Below are 21,776 nucleotides of genomic sequence, written 5' to 3' on the forward strand. Positions count from 1 at the left end.
ATGAAAAATATCGTTTCCGGTATTTCCGGTTCCGTCCTCGCAATGGCGACGGCCACGGCATCCGATTGTTGAGTTGAAAATCCTCAAGCATGCGTGTAAGGTTCGTGCTTCTGCTGTTCGGCTCGGGTTGAAATTGTTGCCGAATGAACTCAAGAAGCAGACTCAGGCAAGTGTCAGTTCACGAGAACGGACTGCATTGTCTACCGTTGACGAGGGTGCCGTCGAAAAAATGATATCCATCTGTCGAGTGCTTTGCGATTAGCCGCTTTCGGTCAGCTTGAAGCAGCCGTTTTAAACATATCAGCATGTTTTGCCATCGTACTGCGATTTCTGTATATTTAGTTTAACTTGTGTTCTCCGTAACGTAGGCGATCGGTTCTTTTCTAGCGCTATGAACATGATGTGACCCATCGTACGAAGGGTTTGGGTGGGAATGACGCGCATAGGTGTTTCGCTAACTTTGTATTTCTACAACTACTGAATGGAACATGGAACTACTGAAAGGAATGACACATCCTTATGTACAGGTGCCATGCGCCCGGCTGTATAGGTTAACTATGGACAGGTTACCAACGCACTACGGCCGCCAGGGACAGCCGCGATCCCAAGTTATATATCATTCACCGAGGTAAGTCCATGTCACTTTGTCACTTTGCAGCGGCACTCGCTTTTAGATTTCATCTCAAGAACTTTTTTTTTTTTTTTTTTTGCAGGTTCAAAGGATACGTGGCAAGCCTTGTTCTTTGTAAATGCATTCTGGCCTACGCATACTTCCTTTCCTACAATGTTTTAAATTATCTCCACGTTGTACAGTTCCTCTTCATCGCGCGTCTTGTGTAAGTACAGTTTTTTTTTTAACAAATTTTTGTCTGAGTGCTATAAGTGGTCTGTCATAGCGGCATGAAAGGGCTGCAGAGAAAACAGAACGTCGCCTTGAGAACTGGGAAAGGTAATCAAGATAGATGGTGGTGGTATTGATACCACGACGGTACAGGCTCCGCCACAGTCAGAACTTGCCTTTTTATTGTCCACCCGTTCAACCGTTACCCGTCAACCAATCCAATCCAATTATAGCTTTTAGACATGCCATGGTTTAGGTCGGAAAGTCAAAATTTCTGCAGAGGAATGTTTTCCAATCCAATCTGCAGAGGATAGGAGAGAGACAGTGTACGTTCTAATATCAGGCCAAAGGGATACAGAATATGAATCTTCGGATACAAAATATGTTCGTAAATGCCATTTCATCATTTGAACATAGCCAGTGACAGATTTACAACTACAGACTTCCACACCCAATACCGACACTTAGTTTGCAGTAACTTGGTTATCCGGATAGTTCTGCAAACACATGAGGTTATCTGGAAGCACGTTTCATTGATAGTCGTGCTGTAGGTATATTTGCATTAAATCATCAGTGTGTAAAATGTTGCTTTTTGTTTTACAGGGCTTCAGCTGCTCTTATAATTATACAGAAGCCTTTCTCAAGCGGATCAAAACTCAGCCGCTCGCAAGTAGGTTCTCGTTATTTTTCGCTAATTTTTATGGTCTTATTGTAGATGAGCATCATTAGCTTGTGTGTCAGTTGCCAATATGCACCCAGCAACATCTTACGTGTGGCCAAATGCCTTACTGGGGCAATAATCTTACTGACTTATAAGTCGTTAGAGGCAATACAGGGCCATTAGAGCAGCTTTTATACAATTATGAAGCAATCAGCGACTCCTTATTCAGCATTGAATTTATTGTTAAAATTTTTATACTAGAGCTCTCAAACACGTGGCCTTCCGGATCAAAAAATTTCAACCTTTGTTGCGAAAGCATGGGCCAACTTCAGGACTCAGCTTTACTACCAAACTCATTTTTCAAAAGTAACTGAAAGGCATCATTCCTAAATGGTGCATGTTCTTTGCGGACATGATAAGAGGCGGCTCCATAATCTGTATGAACTTTGGATGGATGTCAGCTGTTTCCAAGAGCAAGGTGCTAGACAGCCTGCCCTGTTTTCATCTTCAAGTTTACATTATTATTATTTTTTTTATAAGTGCCTGTGGTACTTTTTAACCCTTGTACCCTTTCAGTACCTCTCTCCAAGCCATCCTGAAGTGGTGCCTATTTGCGGTTTAGGTTGAACCGAGCATGCACTTTCTTCTATTCTACAAAAAAGATGAAAGGGTGGGATCCGGAACAGCACATCTAGGATTATTTTTATTTACTTTTTTATTTAGTTTCCTAACTTTATTAATAATTTTATTTATTTTTCTATTGCTATTTTTGTTATTTTTCAGCTTTTGACTCGCAAGGGGTGACATTTTCGCAATGCAGCCCGTTTATAGTATGGGTTTTAGACCCCCTATTCTATATTGCCACAAACCATTAAAATCTTTCTTTTTTGTTTTTCAGCATACGCTGGCATGTGGCCTTGTCACTGTCGTGGCTTACGGGCTGAGTTTGTGCTCTTTGTTCATGCTTGGTATCGCAAAACGCACCTTTGGCGCTTTCTTTGTAATGCGAGATGCACAGAGATTAGTCTGGAATGATTGCAGGCAAATACAACTGTTTTCATACTATTCTGGACTTTTCCAATATCCCTTGGCTGGTTTATCTGGACATTTCTGCGCCTGCTTTAAATTGAGCACTGCTGAATGCAACAGCATTTGTAGTCCATTGACCGACGAGCACACTTGCTTTTATCGGTGCTACCGAATAGCTTAGTGCTTTTGCATTTTTACGGGTGCAAGTCAGCCCAATAAAGTGTTCATTCAGCCCAATGCTAGTCTCTTCGTTTGCTAGTTTCGGCTTCGTCACCAACACATGACAATTTGGTGATGCAGCTCTAGGCCATAAAACATGCCAAAGGTAATGATTTCTAATCAGTTTCGACAACCTGAGTTATCTAATGTGCACCAAAGTGACAATGCACCGGTGTCGTTGCAATTCACCTTCATTGCAGCCTAACACAAGGGCTGTTAACCCACTATAGCAACTTTAGCTGAAAACATTGTTAACTTAGATCTACTGTCAGCACGGAATGAAATGTAAGCAAGTAAGTTGAAACCGGAACAGCAGATAGAGGAGATTTTTATTAAGGGCACATTTTATTCCTCCTTCATTCTTTTCTGTTTTTTTTTTTTTGTTTTTTAACAATTTTGCTTCTTTTTTGCTTGTTTTGCAGTGGTTGCGAGTCCTTCGCCATTCTGTGATCAGTTGTTCCCTCACCCTCCTGGAGCTCTTTGGCCTCACCCTCTGTGGACCACTGCGGACAGTCCTACTCACCCAGCACAAGGATCTTGTGGTTGTGGTTGGTATAAAAGCGCTCTTCACCAGTGCTGGCGGACACTCCAAGGTGAGTGATCACACTTGTGGTCAAGGTCCTTAGCAGGGGAAGTGTCACTCAGACAGTTCTGCTTCATGGTTTGCTGCAGTGGCCATACAACTGCTTGAGAACAAGTTTAGAGGCTAAGATCTTCAAGTAAAAAATTGGCGGTATGCAAATTAATCAAACTTTCGAATACGAATCAAATATGAATATAGGAAAAATGCTTTCAAATATCGAGTTGAATACCTGATCACTGAAGAAATAATAGTGAAGATTCATTTTGTTTATTTCAAAATTCACATGGTATTTGCAAATGGAATTAAACTACAACTTTACAGATGTGTATACCCTACTGAAATATCTAGTATAAATTTCATACCGGATTTCCTATGCCAGTTTTCTCTACTGGAAGGATTTGCATGAAATTGAGTGGCATTGTCTGCATGCAGTGCTGAATGCAGTAAAATCTCACTAACTTGGCCTTAGGGACTAGCAGAAATGACGGAGTTAACTGTAAGCTCGAATTATTGAATGGGTCTGAAAAACGGCCAAAAACCGTTTTCATCAGTAAATTTATATCACGAGCACGTGTAGAATGGATGTCTGCATTTGAAATGCAACCAAAGTAAGAATTATGCTTTTTTTTATGGTGATGGTGATGGCGATGCCGCAGCGTTTTCTGTTCTTTGTCTTCTTTACATATATATTTTCCCCGGCTTTGTGTGAAATGCGTCCTTCTGTGCATACTGTTGGGAAGGCCCTGTTCACAGAAGGAAAGGTCTCTCTTCGCAAAATGGTCCCGTCACATATTGAGGATGCCTCACTGCACATCCAACGTAAGCGCAGTAAAGCGTTGCGATGAAGCACGCAGTGTGGGGAATCTGTTGTGAATTTTTGGTGTATTCTGTAATATTAGAATATATTCTGGAATTGTAAATATCAGTTTAAGGAATACGAATATGAATTGAATGACAAACATATTCGATTCTTATTCAAAATTTCAGATATTCGTACACCCCTTAAAAAAATGCAACTAAAGAAGTTCACTTCTTGGTGACTTTCAAAAATATACTTAAAACAGATGCTTCAGCTGTCATAGGAGTAGTGCTTCCTTTCTTCTATTGCTCATAAGCAGCTAGGTTGTCATGTTAGATGGAATTATTAAGGTGAAAGCCTTACTAGCCTGACTTAATGAAGTTCGTTTAGTGACCATCGAGGCTGCGAGACGATCTTTTAAAAATGGCTCGTCAAATACATTATCAAGTGGCCGTATGACGCAAAAGCTGTGACTTCATAATCTCGTGACAGACCATCCATGGCTTAGGGTACTGCCACTTTAGGCAATCTATACATGTCATTGGTCTATATAGTATATTCGGCACTGTGCACATCCATGTGGTAAATTTTCCTGACCTTTGTATCAAAATTGTGACACAACCATTTATCGTACAGCATTTCAAATTGTGCCATACAATTTCTCGTTGCTATAACATACATCTGCTGGTCAAGTTGAGGGTTAGTTCACGACAGGGATTTGGACCAACGATATAGGTACCTCCACTTTTCTGCATTCCCTGACATTTGCACCAAAACTGTGACGCAGCAGTTTGTCACACAACAACAAAGATTCGAACTGATGACGTATATAGCTTTAAGTATATGCCTTCACCTGACTTTCGGTTCACAATTGTGACACAGCTGTTGACTGCACAGGATTGTTGGTGGTGTCATGATTTCTCGTTGCACATAGCATACAGCTGCAAGTCAAGTTTGGGCTAGCTCGCGACAGGGATTCCAACTAACGACGTATAAACTCTCGATGAGACATTTGTGCTTTCGCCTGCACAGCACGTAAGCGCAGTCTAGCTTACCCTTCATAATTTTTTAGTAAAGATTGGTTTCTTGATTGGTTCCGGCCGATGTGTTGTTGCCTTAGTTTCTGCAAAAGACAGAGCCAGCACTGAGATTCCATAACAAGATGAGATGTACTGTGCTTCACCATAGTTTTGGTTACTAGTACTAACTTCTTCTGGCGTTCCGTATTTCTCTGGAAGGTTTTATGCATTTCATTATAATTGTACTGTTTCATGAGAAAACTGGGTAGTTCTTAAAAAAATCCTTTTGTCATTTATTTTGTTTGCTTGGTATAATGAGTCGGCATTAAAACTCTACTAAATTGCAGTTTCATATGGTGTCACTGATCATCTAAATTTGAAGTATTGAGATTTGAATGTGCAGCTGCATGAAGCCTAAGAATTTATCCATTTTGCTCCTTGTATATCCCGAGTTTTAAAATTGGGCTTCTGCTTCATTATTGGATTAAAAATTAACTTGGCGGTTGGTCTAGCAACTGTGCAATTGAATATATTAGTGCAGTTGAATTGATTGGACATGCTGGCAGTAGCTCGTATAATTAGGGATGGTGCTCGAAATGCCACTTGTTCTTACCAACCTTAGGATTTGGCTCGCAGTTTGTTATGAACATGTCCCTTGCAGGTTCTCTAAAGGTGTGTTCCCATCTGATTTCTCTGATTTTATAGCAGGGATAATTGGCCGCAGCATCTCGTTTGGTTGAGTTTTCTGGCTGAACTAGGAGGACCCCTTCTGTTAGCTACACCAGCATAGCCGTCTGGGGCCAAGCAGTTGGCTTTTATCATGTTGTGGCTGGTAAATAACAGTGTGTTTTGTGGAATCTTGGCTTGGGGGATACAAATGACAGCACAAAAAGGGAAATCTTTTTAGAATGAAATGCACCTAAATACGCAAAAGAAACAAATACTAAGCATGGTCTAGAAGCTGTGCATTTTGACTTTTGGCAGCGAATATGTGGTCTTGTCCACATTTGGTTTCAGTTGTGGCTATTTTAATCTTTTTTTTTTTTTTCGCTTTGGCTGGATCACTTTATCACACAGGTATAATTATAGAGGATATGAATGTCAAGATGAATGTCAGGAATGTGCATAACTTTGGGTGGTCCGAACATTTTTCTATGCCACTACGAATGGTACAAATGCCCAGTCTGCAACTTCACCCTCGACCACTAAGGGTTGCTTGCAATTTAGAGGCACACAATCGTTTATCGCATGGTACCCATTATGAGCAGCGGGAAACTTTCATGTGGCTTGAACATTGTGGTCATCATTCATGCAATACCCACTGCAAATAATGAGTGGTAGCACATATCAGTAAATAATTCTCATGAGCTGGAAACAGGCTATGCTTTTGTGTCTGGACCTTGTTTGTTTTGAATTATATTAACTTTTTCATGACCCTGTGAAATTTGCATTCAACAGAGGTGGTCTTTTCCGCACCAGACAAGTTGGAAAAGTTGTGCAGAATAATAACCTTCCTAGGAAGGAATGTCAGTGGGTGTAAAAAGAAACACAAAGCCCCTGCGGTTGCATGTGAAAAAACAGTTGTATATAGGATTCCGTTGACATGTGAAAGGGCATACGTTAGTCAAACGGTCAAACGGGGCTCTGTTTAAATGATAGGATCCGTGAGCACAAGAACAATTCAGAGCAGAAAAGGGATGGGAATCTTGTTGACCATTGCCAGGACTGCAAGTGTGAACCGCGCTTTCAAAAGACAGAAGTAATAGACCAAAACCGAGACCAAAGAGCAAGAGAAATTATTGAGGCAGTAAACATAGCAGATGGTAAAGAAACATGTGTGAGTAGCAAGCACTTCCCTAATACTTCGTACAAAAGAAAGGGCTTTTTTTGGAAAGGAGAAGGTGACATTTTATGTCACCCGACGAATTTGGTTGTTCATTTTCTATCACTCTATGTGTATATAAAGACGTGCTTCATGAATAAAACCTCAGTTGTCAGTTCAGCGCAATGTGTGTTTGTCTTCCTATCTGTCAGTGTTTCTAGCGCTGTTTTAACATAGCCTAGATATTCTAGATTTTCTACTGTATTGAGATTTTGCTCAAGCTGACTATTCCATCTTTTTCTTTTTTTCATTTTTAGTTCACTGATGTTATATTTGACAGGTTAGGTTTCTTTTTTTTTTTTTTTTTTTCTCATCGTGCTTATTGTGCCTTTCTTTCTCTTGTCTATTGCAGTTCAGGGGAGCAGTATGTTTTATACTGGCTGTGTTATCATTGCTGTTTCTGGACTTTGACGACAATGAAGCCTTGCCAACTGAGCACCGTATCCTCATGTGGCATTCTTATAATTTCACTTCACTGAAAGGGAAGACTTAGTAATTTTTTACCAAAGTAGTGATTTGGTATAGGGCCTGGCGCTTGTAGTTGCAACAGGGCAACCTAAAAGAACCTCGTTTAAGGACGTTCAAACAATATTTAAGCTTCATAATCTGATGGAATTCGAGGGTACACTACAGGAGAATTAATTTCCTCTTCTCTGGCTTCTGCTTTTTCATATTTTTTTTACATGACAACTTGATGCATTTCTTTTTTCTTTTTTCTTCAGAAAACAAAAGGGATTGACAAAGAGGTTCTGCAAGGGCCTTTTGAATTTGGTTCATATAGCATTCAAGTTCTTCTTGTGCATGGTTCAACATTGCAAAATTTAGCATATTTTTATTTTATTGACTTATCGTAAATTGCTTGTTGTGACTTGTCGGTTCAGAGCAGGAGCTTAGTCATTGATTCAGTGAAACTGCATTAAAGTTTATATTTTTTTAGTCTTGGCAAACATGGGACAAGCACTTCGTCATTTTATTACGCTGAATGGAACCTGGGGTGGTTCTGAACTTGTATGTAGCTTACTTCATACAGCAAGGAAATGGCCAATTCTTGACTGAGGCTCAGCTGAGGGATACCAACACCATGGATTGAGCCATGTCTTTTATTACCTGGCTTCATTCCTTGGGCTTCCGGATCACAAGGTGAGATATAAATTCCTTTTGCCAGACAAATCTATTGTTAGTATTTACTGTAGGTTGGACAAACTATCAACTTTATAATAAGCTAGATTAATTATATGATGACAGCAACATACTCTACCTTTCAGGGTGGTGTGCTGCTTCTTGTGCTGACTTTGTGCCTTCAGACGGGTTTTCGAACCCTGTCTCGCACATTAGCCGTTGACATTGGTGGAGCCAAACGTCTAAACGCCCTATCGAGTGTTACGTCCGTTGTGATTCTTGCCCCCCTCCTGCTGTTTGTAAAAGTGCCATCTTCTATGGTGAGTATTTTCGTTCTTGCATGATACTTTAGTTGTTACACGGAGTTTGCAACACTTTATAGCAGATGTTTCGTAGGAGTAGGTTACATCACACAATTCAAAAACAATAAAAACAGTAGTACACAAAAATGATATAGACAGGTGTTGTTCTTGCGTCCTGTCTCTCATGTGTTTTGTATATAAGCTGATATGGGACACAACTAACCTAACGATGCACCTCATTATATGTATTTCACAGGATTCTTAAATGCTATGCTTTCTCATACTACGTGATGTTCAGCTTCCACAGCCCTAATGTGGCGTTTTTCTTTGCATTCCCGACTTATCAAAAACCGTAGATTGAATTGTTATTAATTGGAAATTTAGAGAAACATTGTTCTCTTTCGTCGTAAAGTGTATTAGTTAAGGCATTTTGCCAGTTGTCACACGATTTTGATAGCATTTTGTGCCTTTTTCTGCTGGTCTGTTGCAGAAGGAAGAATTTTCGCAGATGCCCTTTTTCCTGTTGCCCCTATTCTTCTTTGGTGTGGCCATTTTTGTGCTGGACTATTACGTGGAGTCTGTGTGCACTCTTCGCCTCGACTCGTGCATCACGGCCAGACTGGGTTCACTGACCGTGTTTGTGGCTTCCCTGCTTCTTGCCTGCTCGTGGGGTACGAGCAAACATGCGGGCGGCTCGTGGACAAGTTTGGCTTCGGGGCAGCATTCTCTCTCGGGTGGCCTCATCTTTGCATGGATCATGTTCATATTTGGTGAGATCTTGGTGAATGACCACATAGAGCGCTTCAGGAATTGTGGCGGCATGTAAGGAAATAAGGGAGAACCAGTCAGTTTAGTTACCAAGAGTAACAGAATAACAGAAAACATGAGATTACTTTGGCAGCCCCTGCTGTGGGCATATGCAGACGAGTCTCGATAAGCATAGTCCAACGAGGACTGAACATCTTTGAGAATTATGCAAACAGAAGGGATATCAGCTCTTTACCGTGCAGTGTTGCGAATCTATGACGTACCCTTTCTGGGCCATGGCCTCGTTACTACATGTAGCTTGCATAGAAAATTTGATGTTGATACGTTCTCAGCAGCCGGGGCTTTCTGGTCAGAATGTTTGGAATCAGTTTGAGTAAGCTATGTGGAGAAAGAAAGGGAAGGTGTGCTACTTTCAGCCAACATTCAGCAGCTCATCCTCTCTCATTTTCTGACAATTTTTGCAGGAAAAAATAAGAACAAACCAGTTTAATTGAAAATTGCCTCAGGGCCTGCATTTGGCCTTTCACACTACCTGCTTAGCCTTTACGGGCAAAATGGACCAAATGTTAAATGTTAGTAATATCGCCATAATGATGGCTTCTCAAATTTTAGCCATACTAAAGTCATGTTAACAAAATTTTGACATTATTATAGCTTTTTAATGGGGCTGGGGTTAAATAGCATGGTGGAAAGGAAATATTTTTTTTCTTGCTTTCTTCATAATTTGGGCATTGAAGGGTTAAAGAGGACCATTTGGCCTCTCTTTAATGTGTTCATTACTTCATGAGTAATTAGCAGGTATTGTGTATGCGAGCATTACGGCCACATATTTTGAATCATGCAATGAAGTTATGGGATATGGAAATTGCTAAGAACACACAAGAAGCTTACATTCGGAAATTGCTAAGAACACACAAGAAGCTTACATTCATAGTCACTGTAGCAGTTTGTCGGGAACTCAGAGAATAGTTGGAGGGGCCACGATGCACAGAAATTAGGGCTATAAGAACCTCTGTTACTCTGTTAGTATACATGATACTAATGAGGCCAAAGCTTCTGTTTAAAGAAACTAAGTATTTGAGTTAAGCAAGCTCAAATCCGCAGTATTCTTCGGTGTTGAATTTTGTGCATAAATTCTCTTCAGTTTTGCTAAATTCATTTCGTAGAAACCGTTAGAGGCTCTTGTTGGGCATCTTTTGCCTGCAAAACACTGTAAATAGATGGTAAGGCATTTTGGCATACACCTTTCTGGTACTGTGGTGCTGTGTCCTAAAACATACGCAAAGTTGCTTAGCTTTATATTAAACATGAGAGGTGGCCTCTCTTAATTCACATCGTTCTGTAGTTAGTAAATAAACCATTATTTTAGAACGCAGACTCTTGCACAGTTTTAACCCGGAATAAGGCATTAATGGCTCGATAACCTTACGGTCTACACCTGACACCGACCAATGTCTTTGGGGCAAAGACCAAATATTAGCCAAAAGGAAGGATGTACTTCAATAATGGCTGATAAACTTATGCCATGTTAGATGCATCTAATTTTAAGGTCACTTAATGACCTTAAAATTGATTGTACACTTTGAAAGTGCGTACTTTGCATACAGGGAAATAAGTGAACTTGGCATCTTAAATGAAGCTTCTTTATTGCTGAACAGTTTTTTCTTCCTTAAATGGCTTGATTGGTGATATTTACAGTATTCTGGTAAATTTGCTTGCTTCCATTATTGGGTTACAGGGTTCTGGGAATGGAAATTTTAGTATTTTCATCCTGTGCAAGATCAAGCGATGTCTTCTCAGATATTGAGGGCTTATATCAATATAGTGCTTTGGTCAGTTGCAACAGCTTTTAATGCAAGAAAATTTCACTAAACTATTCCTGTGGATGCTAAGAAAGCCCATTCCTCTGCATTGGTGTCTTTTACAGGTAGGAATGGCCAAGCCCAAGCTTGCCTCTACGGCAAAGCGCCCTAAATATGTCTGACCTGTCACAAAAGAGCAGCCTGTCCGGATTAATATTTCATCTTATCACATCATGATATCTAGTGCTATTTCATTTTTCATACTTCGTGCTGGTATGCTGTCATGGATTGTAGCAACTTGCACACGACGTCATCAGGAAGCCAATGTCATGTTTTGGTTTCTCAACAGCCACTCTGATTTTGAGCGCACCTGATCTGAAAGGCACCAAGGGTACCCTGGTGGGCTACTCCAGTGGTGGTGATCCTCTCTATCACTTCAATGGAGATGCATTTCACCTGGGATCCGGCTACTCCGTGCTCTCTGTGCTCAGGTCGGGCCTTACGCAGATAATGAAGGAGTCTGATTCAAGGCGGATATTCTACTTCCTCTGCATCAATCTGGTGGGCATCAATTTTAAGTCGAAAGCCTTTAATGGCTCATGCTGTCGTCTACAAAATGTGTCCCGCTTTTGTGGCGACTCTGATTGGCCGAGGCAGGATGACGTCATAGAGGTCTCAACCAATCACAGAGCACCACCACAGTATACACCAATGCGTGCCTTATATGGCCATATATCAATCAATGATCAATTACCAATTAATGATAAATAAGTACAAATTGATGACTAGGTAAATAATTCATTAATCAAAGACTGATTAATTGGTTGATTAAGTAATTAATTGCATACCTAATGGCTAATTAAATAACTAGTTAACTGATTACTATTTAATTAATTACTATAGTGCCAGTCGCTTAGCAGAATTCGGCATTCAGGCATTCACCTTTTACTCTTTTAGTCGCTGAAGTCCCTCGTAATTTTTTTTTTCCTCTGGTAAACCTTCCAAGCGAAAGTAGTGTCAGGTTGGCAAAAAGACTGTTCATGGGGTGCTCATGCTCTGTGGTGTAGCACAGCATCCTCTGCATATTTCTTTGTAGTTTCCTTGCTTTGCGTCCCTGTGTTTGTAGCAGTTCGTTTTCGGGCAGTTACCAATAATTCAGCTGTAATCTGGTACCACTCTCCAGATTTCTCCGCATGAGCTTTTGTAGATGTATTACAACACTGCTCAGGTGGAACAACTTTCTTTTTGACTGTTGCATTCTGCAGAACAGAGAAAATTATTTTTTAAATGAATTCTAAAATCTGGTTTTTGCAGCTTCTAATAAATAGTAGCTGTTAACTGCAATATGTAGTAGAACTCTAATTATTTGAAGTCCTTTCATGTACATTCATGCTAATGATAGTTGTGGCGCACTTGGAGTAAGGTGCATGCTTGATATGCAGGTATCAGGATGCACTTTGTAATTAAACTAATTCAATCACACTCAAATGATAGTTGTGTTGCACTTAGATTAAACAGGCACAGGCCATGCAGTGATGGTTTCAGTGTGTTGTTCTTGTCTGCATGTATCTGCTGAATGTCACCATCCCTTGATAAGTCACCTTGGCTGGTTTCTTGAATCCTGTCAGGTGTGCTCAGCTGGCACTGCATTTTATTATTGCGAAAGCATTTCTTGTCTCACGAGTAGCCTGACAGGGATCTGTGACCAGGATGTGTGAACAGAAAGGGTCCACCAAACTGATTATAGAATAAGAATAAAAGAAAATTGTGGTCTATATTAGAATCAAAACGTAGGCCACTATCGTGCGAGTTGAGGATGCTCGCTTTGACGTTTGAAACTGCTTAAAGAAGCATCTAATGAATGCACAGTTATCTTGAAAACGTATTTTCGACATATGTACCAAGCTGTACATGAGTAACAGTGATCATGTTTGCAGTCATAGTTATGATAGTTATGGTTAGTTGTATAACAGCTCAGTGTAGGCGGCGCCCCTGCATGCCCAGACATTTGTGAATATGCCAGGCTTTGGCGGAACTCTGTGTACAACGCAACGGATTATAACTGTGCACACAGGTGCATGACGAGATTGGCAACAGGAGTGAAATACTTTCACATTGCTGCACAAAAGGAGGTTTTAAATGCCCCCCCCCCACCCCCCCTTGGAGCTTTTTCTCAACTGCGTATCTTTTTTGTTTTCTTTTTTGTATCTTCATCTCATCTTAGATGTTCACAGGGGTGGAGCTGCTGTACGGCATGTGGACAAACTCCCTAGGTCTCATCTCAGATGGATTCCACATGCTGTTTGACTGCTCTGCCCTAGTTATGGGTCTCGCTGCCGCCCTGCTGGCAAGGCGTAGCGCTACACGGACATTCCCTTTTGGGTGAGAATTTCTTGGCATTTGCTCATTTCGTTTCTGCTCCTGACCTTTAGGGCAGGTGTTTGGCCCTAAAAGTAAGCACCCCCTCTCTGTTGTGCAAGGATGCCTATTGAGTACTTTTCTTTTCACAGAATAAAAAAATTGCAGCCTGTCTCGTTGAGTAAAGTAGCTGCAAGCATGAAACACTTTGCAGTACTGGCATAACGCCATCCGTGGCTTCTGTAACAGTGCCAACCTGGTCTCTGGCACGGTTGCACAACCTTCTTTGGAGATCTGCACAAGGCAATTCCACTCACAGTTCACTGGTTCCTTTCACATATGCAAAAATGTGTACCATTCAGCTGGAAGGTTTCATAAAATTCTCTTCACGTTCGCTCTCCTGTTTCACATCATGTTCACGTCTCAGGTTTTCCACAGTTCCTGGACTATGTTCACTTTAATCTGCAGAGAACATTGGCTAAGAGCATTTCGTGCCTAATAACACGTTCAGCATGCTAAAGTTGATAAATGGGGTTGGGCTTTGTTACTACCTGTGCTCTTCTTCTAGATGCTTATTGTCTTTACCGTGACTTGCATCTTTATTGTCCTGACAGCTCTGCACCTCCATTCTGGTCAGAGTTAGTGTGATAACAGATCAACATTGTAGCCACTATAAATGCTTTCATCTCAGCTTTCAGAATAGGAGACAGTTGTCTTTTATCTCTTATTGGCATCATTTTCATGACTCTCGTCTATTAAGCTCTTGTATCAATGCCTCTGTAATGTGCCTGATGTTGCCAAGCTAGCACCAATGTTTCCAGTGAACATTTCTTTCCAACAGGTGCCACAATTTGTTTTCATTTCGTACTTTCAGATATGGCCGCGTGGAGGTTTTGTCTGGTTTCATGAATGGCCTTTTTCTTGTGGTCATTGCCTTCATGGTCTTCAGTGAAGCTGTCACAAGACTGTTTGACCCTCCACAAGTCAAGACGGAGCGTCTGCTGGTATGCTGCCAAGTTTGCTACATTTAGCAGATTTCCTTCATATATTCATCATCATTACTGGCATCAGTGATGTACACGCCACATGAGCACAGCTAGTGAGGTCAGCTTCTAGTGCTTGATGGGGCAGTCACGTTTTAGGGTTTGTATCAATTACAGAGGAGCGGGATAGTGTTCGAAACATCAAAATTCTTTTGCATTGTTCACAGTGCACTTCAGCCGAGAAGTTTTATAAATTTGTGTCATGCCGAAGTTTGCATCACACTTGATCCTATCATCGGGATTCTATTATATATAATCTCCAGCTTAACCATTACAGCTACATATCCATCTTGTCCCCACAAATTTCCTAACGTTATCTGCGCTGTCTGTCTAGTACTATCTCCTACTGTGTCTACCTTCTCTTGCAATCCACTCCTTTGCTCTAAGGACCAATGTTTGCCTGTTACCTGCATTATGTCTCGATATACACACTTTTTTCTCTTTCAAACACTAGTAAGTCCAAATAAGCAGAGCAGCTGCATTGTAATATATTCTTACTGATGGCCGTCACCATGTTCTTGAAATGAAGCGTTCTTCTGCTAAAAGGTCATGTTTGGTCCAGAATAAAAAGTTGAGAAAAACACTTGAAAGTTATAAAAAGGTTGTGAAAATGTTCTGTTTTCACCTTGAAATGTAAAATATATATATATATATATATATATATATATTCTTACTTCCTCGGAGTGCGTAGTGGCAAAGCCATACTTTGGGAGAAAGTGCGTAGGCCTCCCGGCACAATTTGAAACATCACGCTCTTAAAAAAGGGTCAGCTCTGCACGTCGCAGCCAGCGCAGATGCTTTAACCGAGTTTTTGATTATTTCCTAATCATTTCTTGGCCCGACATTTTTTATATGTGAAAAGGGGCAAACCATCAGTATTACTTAGACAGTAAGAAAAAAAAAATCTCCCTTTTTAATTGAAAGTTGCTTTTCTATTCTATTTTTTGGTCCGCAAGACCCGTGTCCCACCTTAAGCTGAACAAGCCTGCGTGCTCCTCCTCAGCGTTTTCCCTCCTCAGTATGTCACCAAATGGTCTCTTTCAAATGACATAATCATTGCTGGCCACTCGCTACCAGTCACTGCTTATTCACATGTCCATGTCATTCATTCACTATGGCTAGAGATATTGCTTGCATTACAGTGCAGTCCACTTATAGCGATATTGAAAATACCTGAAAATCTGATTGTTATAAATGATTATCGTTATATCTGGACCGGTAAAAAAAAAGCACACCCACATATTTTTTCATGCATGTAGGCTTGCCTACTTACGATGAGTAAACCGGGTTGAACAACGCTAATCATCGTAAAGAGCACTAAACAGTTTATTACAGGATATATCAATAGCCATAAAATAACTTAAGCATACTTTAAAAAGTTGGGAATTCATGCTTGGTTGAGCAGCAGCTGAAGCTTGACAGTCGCTGTGAGCATCGCTTCCAGTAGCTTGTAAGCTGGCGGCAGTCTTTTTTGCGTGCACGAAACTGATTAGCTACTGGATGAACTGAAGGACATACCCAGCCTTGATGTTCGTTAAAATTGTGCAGTGGGAATGTCCGTATTTTTTCACGAGGCTTCCAACCTTGAAACCCTGCCAAAAATCCCGATAAATTTTCCGTTTCATCTCGTGTATCACACCGTCCGTCAATGTGGTCGCCGCCATCTTCCACGGACGCAGAATCGGCGATGGCAATGACAATGCAGCCGCAGCAGCACCGTTTGCGCGACAGCGATTGTAATGATGATAGTGCTCATTTGCTTCTGTTTTCGCCGCACATGTCGAGTTTTCACGTCATTGTCTTCTTAATATTTTATCTTGTATTGAATATTCAATCAAGCTTTCGTGGTAAACACCTACCGGGCGGCGATAAAGCTATCGTTGTATCCGATGTACCGCCGATAATCGATGGTTATATCTGGTTTATTTTTACATAGGGGCAAGAGGAAAAATTATAAATCTCAAGAATTTGATCATTATAAGCGATATATCGCTATATCTGGTATTATTATAAGTGGACTGCACTGTATTTCCAATCATTAAATTTGTTGGGAACACAGTTTGGCTAGAACATTTTTAATATTCTTTTATTTGTATCATTCGAAAACACTGGTTAACCATAGTCTGTCATTAAGTATCTGCTGATTCTGCACTCGCTGAATCTTTCTTCTGAAGAATTTATTTCTACTTAGGGGCCATGAATGTTTTTGAGATGTTATACCATTTGGCATGAAACATTAAATATGTATGACAATTGTTTACATATTTATGTTGCTTGCATATAACGTGTAAGAGCAATTCTTTATAGAAAATTGTGCGACCATGGAACAGCGAAATAGAGTGGCATATGTGTGCTGTGTGATGTCAGTGCATGTTGAAGAATCCTGTGGTCAAAATTTCCGCAACCCTCCACTACGGCGTCTCTCATGGACTGAGTCGTTTTGGGACGTTAAGCCCTACAAACCAAACCAATGAATGGGCCCAGCGGGGATCATGGCAATTACCATGGTCAGCCCTGTTAACGTTGGCATGTATGTTGCAAAAAGAGCTGTTGCCGGTGTTTCTCTTTCATATAGCATATGGTGATGATTCTAGTTAATGAGAAGAAAAAAACTGCACTGAGGTTTTTTTTGTTTTTTCTATTTCAGGCTGTCTCCGTCATTGGCCTGCTTGTAAACCTTGTAGGAATCTTCGCTTTTCGTCATACTCATTCACACAGCCATGGGGCCAGCCACAACCATCATAGTCATGCGCACAATCATGGCCACAGTCATGCAGCTGCCAATGCTAATCTGCAAGGTGAGCTACGTTGGGCCATGGAAGGTTTCAAGTCTTCACGGCTACAGCTCCGAGTTTGAGTTCACGCAACTGTTCACAGTGAATAATTGTCATTGCATGCCACAGCTTATAAAATTGAAATGGCACTTTGGAGGAACCATGGTTGGGTGTCGTACCAACAGTGGCATTCTCTCACATTGAGCTCGCTGTGGTAGCTCAATGGTTGTTGACATTTAGGGGCCGATCCTGAGGTTGCAGGTTCAATCCTGGCCACGGCGGCCATATTTAAATGTATATACAGTCGAACCTCGATATATAAAAAAGCGCGGTGATCGCAAAATAGTTCGATATAGGCAGAATTCGTAAATAAAATTATGTAGAAAACGCGTCAAAAACTAGTACAAATTAATCAATTAACTAATCGTGGCGCAATAGATACTCACTTGAAGCTTCAAAGTATTTTATTTATTTGGCTGAAAGTACTGTAGCAGCGTAGCCTGCTTCAAGTTGGAAACTGCGTGCTTCACCACGGCGTCCTCAACATAGTCTAGACGATCAATCAGCGATAGTCCGGTGCCTTTTATTACGCCGCAGTAGCGCCGTACAAGGGCCAACGCTATCAGCTATCGTGTTGCGCACGATAGCGCACGATAACTGCTCACATCGATTGCGCCGAGGGCACCATTTCAACTGCCGTCATCGAATGCGCACTTAAGAGGCAGACAACAATCACCGACTTTTCTTCTTAATAACTTTTCTTTTTCATTGATGTCGATTTTTTTGTGAGCGGCCCACATATCACGAACTTCTGTACATAACGAACGAATTGCGTGTGATGCTCAGGTTCATTATAAGCAGGCTCACCTGTAGTACTAGCATTGATTCCCAAATGCTTCCGTAGCATTCGGGACAAGGGAGTAATAGATCAACATAGGGGGCAAGTACCAGACTTTCTGTTCTTTGTGTTTAATGTGAGCAGCACTTAAAATTTCAGGGCAGATCAGCTTACTAGCAAAAGCCAGCAGTATAAGATCCATTTTCTTAATGTCTTCACATTGCTCTCTCATCTCTCTTTCAGGTGTGTTCCTCCATATCCTGGCAGACACATTAGGCAGCGTCGGTGTGATCGTGTCTTCCTTGCTGATTGACCAGTTTGGACTGCTCGTGGCAGATCCCCTGTGCTCTGTTTTTATAGCTGTGCTAATTTTTGTGAGCGTGCTTCCTCTGCTGAAGCATTCCTCCATGATCTTGGTGCTTAGAACACCCTGTCAAATTGAAGGCAAGAGGCTGTCTTCAGTGTTCAGCAAGGTAAGGAGAAAACACTGAGCTTTGCTGCTTGCGCTGTGCATTGAGTATGAATGCTGATTAGCAAACTCGGTGACATTAGCTGCAGACCTCTCAGTGGAACTCAAAATTTTTCTCCTCTTAGACATATGGGTATTTTGCTTGGAAAGCTCTTTCCAAACTGGCCATCTTGATGTAAAGTAAAACCTTTTCGACAAGTTTTCTTTGGAGAGTACTTGAAAAAACCTTACCTTAGAAAATGTATGATTCGAACTGCCAGATTTAAAAAAAAAAACTGCTAAATGAGGTACAACGGCATTTGGAAGAGAGAATTTCACTACAGAAAAGCATTTATCGACACCAATATGCACAACACCTCTTTTAGCTCTTGCAAAACTCTGTCTGTATTTGCATTGTCCTAAATGCTGAAGAAATTTATTAACAAATCCGGTTCGTAGAAGGAACGAAAATGTGTGAAATGAAATTTGTTGGAAGCATGCGCTCATATGGTTTGTTCCTATTTTGTGTCCTCATATTCTGCTGTACTACAGTTGGGTTTGAGAACACTTTTGTGAGCCTCGTATGATGTGCTTGTGTGGCGTGTCTTACTCATCACCCAAAAGTGGTCCTGGAAGGTTCAATTCTCATCTCATTATGTCACATAACTAGCCAACCAACCATTTCCCATCCACATCACCTGCCGTAGCCATGCTCCTGGTTTATTGCTCGCAACACTGAGAATGCTAGTCTGCAATACGGGGCCTCTAATGCTGTCTTGTCAAAAACAGTTCATTAGCAGTGAATATGTACCAACCGGCTCAACTTATGATGTTAACGTTTTTTTGTTCCCTAGGTCCTGAAAATTGAAGGTGTGCTGTCGTATCGAAATGAGCATTTCTGGTACCACACTAGTGATGTGCTGGCTGGGTCCCTCCACGTGCACATCACCAAGGATGCCAACTCCCAGAAAGTGCTCAGTCAGGTACAGTAAATGTCTTATCTTCTTTGGATTACTAGTGTTACTTGTAGATCTCAAAGCAGTGATACAGCAGTTTCGTTCGAGACCACTGTTCTTTAGAAGCAGCTGGGGCTAGTGTAGATAAAATGCGGTCTAGCCCAGGTGTGACTCCCAACTGGTACGACTGTCCTTCATGGCACATTCAGCAGATGACATAAAATGCATACAAAGCTTTCTTAAACACCCATGCTACAAAGTTCCAGCATGTCTTGTAAAAAAGCATATACACAGTCTGTAGCGTTGTGGTGGTGGTGACATTATGTGACTGTGCCTGAAATTAGTGTTGCACGCTTTCCATGTGGCACACATGTATGCTCGTGAAAACTTGGTTGTTCCGGCGGTTTGTTGCAATGTGTTGTGACCTGCCACACTTATGAGTAGATATCTGAATTCTGCAAGCACATTCAGACATTCTGCTCAAAAATGCTTATCAACTTTACTGTGGAGTTGAATCATCAGTAATTGCCTGTGTACGTTAGTTTAGGGGTGTGCAAATATAGAAATTTTCAAAGACGAATATAGGAGAAAAATTGCTTAATGTATCAATTTAAATATCGAATATATATATATCCGACCAGTGAAAAAAAAAAAAAAGAAAGAAAGAAAATCGAAGCTCAAATTGCTTGCATTGCAGGGAAACCTGTTTGTGAGGGCTAAAGAGGCTTTTGTATTTACAGGATCACAAGTCTGTGATCATATAAATTCTGGGAGAGCCAAAGAGCAAACACAAAATTATTACCAACACCTTTATTGGCAGTGCCATGCTTTGGTTTCGATTTTAAGTCGACCCCCCCCTCCTCTCTGGCTTAGATGTTTTCTTTTTAAGATATAAATGTGGGTAAATTTAATATCTTGTGCATATGGTACATCTCATTGGTATTTGCCACTTGCTGCAAGATTCTACAGCTATTTATTTGTGTTCAAGTTACCGTGAGGGAGCATAGAAGGGTTCATCCCTCTTGCACTGTAGCCTAGGCAGCCGTTGTTCAATGGTTTCATGAATGATGTTGCTTTTTTTCAGCCAGCATTTTACAAATGCAACATGGCAACATTCAACACACAACAAGGGCAGCTTAGAACACTTCATGAGAACATTCAGTTAAACTTCATATCAGTCATTATTACTGGGCACATTTATGTTGTTTAATGAATTCTGCCCAAGCTTATAGTCTACAAAATAAATATTATTGCCAATACATGATTCCCCTTCCTCCTTTTCTGCCTTATTTGATGCCTGGATGGCCTTTTGGGTGTAAAAATTGAGGTCACATTAAGATAATGGGGAGCAGAATAAAATTTCCTTTCTCCACTTTGTGTTGTGATAAAGCACTTTTCTTTTTATTTAAATAATGCCTGTATTCACTATTTCTGTTAACGTTATGTTCAAAACTTCAGTTTTGATTCACAACCAGCTTTATTCTTGTCATATTCGAAGCTAAAATTGTATATTTACGCACCCTTACTTACTGCCTACTATTATTCTTCTGAGATGATATGATGGGCCAGGCATACCCTTCTGGAATTGCTTAATTAACAGAAATGCTTTTCTACTAGCTGTTGTATACACTTCAGGACTCACAGCTGTTTATTTACAGAAGCTCCTTTGTGTAACTTACATTTTCTGCAGGTTACATCCCTGTTCAAGGAACTTGGCATGCAACACTTTACAGTTCAAGTGGAAAAGGAAGAGTTCTTCCAACACATGTCGGGTCTTCGTGCTAGTACAAACTATTATAGCAATGCATTGCTGAGATCAGCATCTCATCAGGCTTCTAATGGCGCCTTGTCCCTGTGTATTGTGAAATCGGTATGATTCCAGCGAAGAACATTCGCAGCAGCTCTACTGTACGTATGTTTGTGTGTGTGCCCGATGGACCCTGCAATTTTGTACAGCGCAAATTGTGCATAATATACCGAAATAAAGTTATGTTGTGATAAAAGGGCTGCTTCTAAAATGCCAGTTGGAGTTTCGAAGCTGCATGAGTGTACCGCATTGTTAGAAACCTCATTCTGGAGTTTTAAACAGGCTTTGTTCTCTCAGCATTCTGCAAGGACCAAGACCTGTATTATCTCATTAAGTGAACATCTCTTCCAGTGCAGTTTCTTTGTATGTATGGAGCTTACGACAGGGGAAAGGTTTGACTGTATGTCTGATTTAAAATTCAAGTTCATTGGTGTTCTTCAATGGAGCAAAGCCCCAGGAGATACGTCGTGAAAAAAAAAAAAGACGCTGTGAAGCAAAATAGTGCAGGCAAATAACACGTGGTTCTAA

At 40.8% G+C, this 21,776-nt stretch overlaps 1 protein-coding gene across 2 annotated transcripts; it reads left to right on the forward strand.

The window, feature by feature from the left end:
- Positions 1-26: 26 nt before the first annotated feature.
- LOC146198544 (proton-coupled zinc antiporter SLC30A5-like) lies at positions 27-21,444 on the forward strand. 2 transcript variants are annotated; one of them, XM_084594047.1, is made up of 16 exons: positions 27-100; positions 528-628; positions 714-836; positions 1,445-1,511; positions 3,173-3,343; positions 7,386-7,473; positions 8,097-8,173; positions 8,299-8,472; positions 8,945-9,224; positions 11,374-11,585; positions 13,249-13,406; positions 14,257-14,386; positions 17,073-17,223; positions 18,281-18,510; positions 19,340-19,468; positions 21,132-21,444. In XM_084594047.1, the coding sequence occupies exons 2-16, from the start codon at positions 558-560 to the stop codon at positions 21,315-21,317; spliced, it is 2,247 nt and encodes a 748-aa protein (XP_084450173.1). In that variant the 5' UTR covers positions 27-100; positions 528-557; the 3' UTR covers positions 21,318-21,444. The 2 variants fall into 2 exon arrangements, with proteins under 2 accessions (XP_084450173.1, XP_084450174.1); XM_084594048.1 differs by having other exon boundaries at positions 32-166.
- Positions 21,445-21,776: the final 332 nt, after the last annotated feature.

The sequence above is a fragment of the Amblyomma maculatum genome, chromosome 2 (assembly GCF_055883805.1).
Source record: "Amblyomma maculatum isolate TAMU_Amacu chromosome 2, ASM5588380v1, whole genome shotgun sequence".
Lineage (NCBI taxonomy): Eukaryota > Metazoa > Arthropoda > Arachnida > Ixodida > Ixodidae > Amblyomma > Amblyomma maculatum.

Coding starts and splice junctions, on each gene's coding strand:
- LOC146198544 (XM_084594047.1), top strand. CDS start 558: ATGGACAGGTTACCAACGCACTACGGCCGCCAGGGACAGCCGCGATCC. Junction 837..1,444: donor CTCTTCATCGCGCGTCTTGT/GTAAGTACAGTT, acceptor TTTGTTTTACAG/GGCTTCAGCTGCTCTTATAA. Junction 1,512..3,172: donor CAAAACTCAGCCGCTCGCAA/GTAGGTTCTCGT, acceptor CTTGTTTTGCAG/TGGTTGCGAGTCCTTCGCCA.